The 3,595-nt window shown below is 20.7% G+C and overlaps 1 protein-coding gene across 2 annotated transcripts; it reads right to left on the reverse strand.

Moving 5' to 3' along the window:
• Positions 1-1,580: 1,580 nt before the first annotated feature.
• On the reverse strand, positions 1,581-3,580 carry LOC102671285 (charged multivesicular body protein 2a). Of its 2 annotated transcripts, none has more exons than XM_006623232.2 (5): positions 3,435-3,580; positions 2,999-3,188; positions 2,744-2,919; positions 2,124-2,258; positions 1,581-2,039 (listed from the first exon to the last, which is right to left on the reverse strand). In XM_006623232.2, the coding sequence occupies exons 2-5, from the start codon at positions 3,164-3,166 to the stop codon at positions 1,835-1,837; spliced, it is 684 nt and encodes a 227-aa protein (XP_006623295.1). In that variant the 5' UTR covers positions 3,167-3,188; positions 3,435-3,580; the 3' UTR covers positions 1,581-1,834. The 2 variants fall into 2 exon arrangements, with proteins under 2 accessions (XP_006623295.1, XP_006623296.1); XM_006623233.2 differs by having other exon boundaries at positions 3,484-3,578.
• Between the last annotated feature and the right edge of the window lie 15 nt (positions 3,581-3,595).

The raw sequence follows: 3,595 nt of genomic DNA on the forward strand, positions 1-3,595 counted from the left end.
ATTTTCAATAAATATTTATCGTAAAAACAATTTATCGGAACTTTTTTATTTTTCAAAATTTTGACTAACTTTTTATAAAAAAAATCTGTATATCATTCGAAAAATTCGCGTGTCCTTAAAATTTTCTTTGTTTTTCGATTTTAGTAATATCATATAAAACAATTTTTTCTTTCTTTATTTTTTGTCTCTATCAATAACATCGGACATATCGTCCAGTTATAAAATAACATATACGTTTATTTCATAAACTTTTCATAACGAATTAACGATTCAGTGCATCCAATCGATTAATTAAACTTTCGTATTCATCATTTTGAACGTCTAACTAAACCATGCTCGAAACCAGACCAGATTTCTATTTTATACCTGTATTTCATGATCAGGATATTAGAATGATTATCTAATGCATATTATTATGTCTATGTAAATTTTGTTTAATAGAAATAATATTTAATATTTCTCACATAATTATTGATTATTATATTATGAACTATTAAACCTTTAAAAACAAATTTATTAAAACTTTAAAAACGAACTTATTAAAATCTTTAAAAGCTATATTAAGTAATTTAAAAAAAAAACGATTTTTATTTATAATATAAAAATTACTAATTAATAATAATTTTATGCGATTTTTTATTATTTTTTTATAATAATATAGAATGTCAAATTGTTTTACATCATTTAATTCATTGCTATTTTTAATAATTTTTTAATATAGTTTTAGTGATAAATTATAATGTATAATTATTCATATTTATCAAAATATTAAAGAATGTATTTAAATCATCTATTTGTTTTATTAATAATTTTTATTGTTAACTGAAATATATGCATGTATTATTCACATATATATTACTTAATATATTATTAAGTTCACATATATATTACTTATATCATTGACAATTTTGTTTCGCTGCATTTCTATTAATCAATTTGTCAATACATAACAGATTCCTTTGTTATAATTCATACAATTTATAAATAAATTTTATTAATACAATTATATCTGAACATAAAATATACTTTTTACCATTATATAATTGTTAAAAATGAATATGCTATGAGAAACTGAAAGATAGAAAGAATAAATAAAATTATCCATTACTTATTTTAAATAATTATTTTATAATTATAATTATTTTTATTTTAAATAATTATGCACAAAAAAAATTTTTTTTTTTTTTTAATATAAAATTTGTTAACTTATTTCTTATTTACTTTTACAATAGTATACAATGTATTTTAAAAAAATAAAAGCATATATGTATATGTACGTATAACTTTTCCAAGAAAATCTATGTACATGTAATTATCAAAATATAATAAGTAAGTATTTTGTAACAATATATTTGATAAGCACATTAAGTGTGAAATATTCATTTTACAAAATCATACTGTGCAAAAAATATGCACAGAAACATTAAAAAATTTAATAGAGAGATCTTTCTATATTATTTTAACCGCTCCGTGACGGACTCCACATTTTTTTAAATATCGCCAAATTCCATATGTTATGAAAATTCATCCATAAGAAAAATATCAAAACCATTGTAATCATAATGAGTTTTGCACCCATGAGGGATTAAAATTTTTTTTTTTTTTTTATAAAAATGTAACATTATAGATTAATACATAATCTAAATAGATGCCTTTGCTTATCATTCATTCATGAATTCTTAATTGATTAAAAGAATAAGTGATTAAAAAACAAGTACTATAATAAAAGTGTTTGCTTTCAACTAAAATATAAAGCAAATTATAAAATTAATTATGCTTACAACATCAATGTTTTTTTTACATCTTTTATACATTTCAGCTACATAACACTTTCTTATTCACGTCGTAAATTTTCAAGCCTAGCATGAAGATCTGCATCCGCATCTGCAATATTTCCACCTTCATCATTTCCTGTCGCAGCTGCAATTGGTTGCTTAGAATTTGCTACACTTAATGAACCAGAAGCTTGTGGTAAACCAGATAATTGATCTGTTAATTGAAGACCTAATTCGTCCAAAACTTGTGACACAATAGCATCACTATACAAATATAATAAATATAAATATAATTAAAATATTTAATAAATAAATGTTTAGAAATATTTTTAATAATTATACAAATACCTTTCTTCTTCATCACCTTCATCTTCCATTGCATCATCAATTGCATCATTCATAATTTCTTCTTTCATATCCATTATCTCTGACTGTTTTTCAAACTCATGCAATATTTTTTGTATTTGAGGAAGATTTAATTGTCTATAAAAATACATAATTTATATACAGAATATCTTATTAAATATTATTATCTTGAATTATATCATTATTATTATTTGCAGTGATATATAAAATATTTTGACATTAAATAATTTCAAGAGATGCAATTATTAGTAAGCAAGTAAAGTTTTCTTAACAATATTTATTATATTATCAAAATATTTCCTAATCATTTTTCGATATTTATAAGTTAATATTTTTTTATATTGATATTTATATTACATTGATAAAAAAATATAATTCTATTTAAAAAATTGATCTTTATATGTCCTTAATGCATTCACTTATAAAAAATAACATCAGTATATGCATCTTTTGAAACTAATTAATGTCCATCAAAATATTTCTCAATGCAAATAATAATAATGATATAATTCAAGATGGTAATATTTAGTGATACATCTTGTATATAGCAAACAATGATTGTCTTTGATCATAATTTTGAAAAAAATAAATCAAATTTTAACTTATTCATGTTTTGCATTGCTCTTGTGACTCCTTTCATTGCTTGTGCCATAGTATTTTGCGAACGTAAAGTTTGAATTTTCAAAGATACTGCTTGAATATTCGCTTTCATTAGCATGAATTTTTTCACATAGCGTCTAGTTCTTACAAGATCTTTTGCCATAATTTTCACTGCATCCTATTGTTATTAAAATTATTAATGAAAAAAATTTTATTAAAATTAAACACATCATCTAAAATTAAATTTAATAGATTACCATTTGACCATCTTTAGCAAGTTTTTTTATATCTGCAATGATCTTTTTTTCTTGCTGTTCCATTCTCATTCTTTCTCTATCAAGATCTCGCATAGCTTTGTTTAATGCTCTTTGATTTTTTCTAAGCATTTCTTCAGGAGTAATTCTTTTTCCAAATAACCACTCCATGATTGAAATATCCCAACTTTACCTATTAAAATTAATGTAAACATATATTAATTACAAATTATTATTATTAAAATTTTAATAAAAAAATTTAAAAATGATTGTACAAAATTCAAACGTTTTTACGTAAAAAATTAAAAACAGAAAGATTAAAATAATAAAAAATAGTTGCTTTTATTTAAACAAAATTAAAAGCTGAAAAATCTATTAAATTATCTAACAGATTTAGAATAAATAATAGTATTTGTACCCAATAATTATTTAAATGTATCTATATTTAAATGAAAAAATTATAGAAATCTTGATTGTTCGAAATTTACTTTTTTTAGGTTAGTTTTATATTGAAAATTCGATCTGTCAGACTATCTGTATGAATCACAATACCAAAATGATTAATATTATTATATATATATATATATATATATATATATA

This window comes from Apis dorsata, unplaced genomic scaffold, assembly GCF_000469605.1.
Source record: "Apis dorsata unplaced genomic scaffold, Apis dorsata 1.3 scaffold_859, whole genome shotgun sequence".
Taxonomy (NCBI): Eukaryota; Metazoa; Arthropoda; class Insecta; order Hymenoptera; family Apidae; genus Apis; species Apis dorsata.

Coding starts and splice junctions, on each gene's coding strand:
- LOC102671285 (XM_006623232.2), bottom strand. CDS start 3,166: ATGGAGTGGTTATTTGGAAAAAGAATTACTCCTGAAGAAATGCTTAGA. Junction 2,259..2,743: donor GCAATGCAAAACATGAATAA/GTTAAAATTTGA, acceptor GTATTTTTATAG/ACAATTAAATCTTCCTCAAA. Junction 2,040..2,123: donor GAAGGTGATGAAGAAGAAAG/GTATTTGTATAA, acceptor ATATTTGTATAG/TGATGCTATTGTGTCACAAG.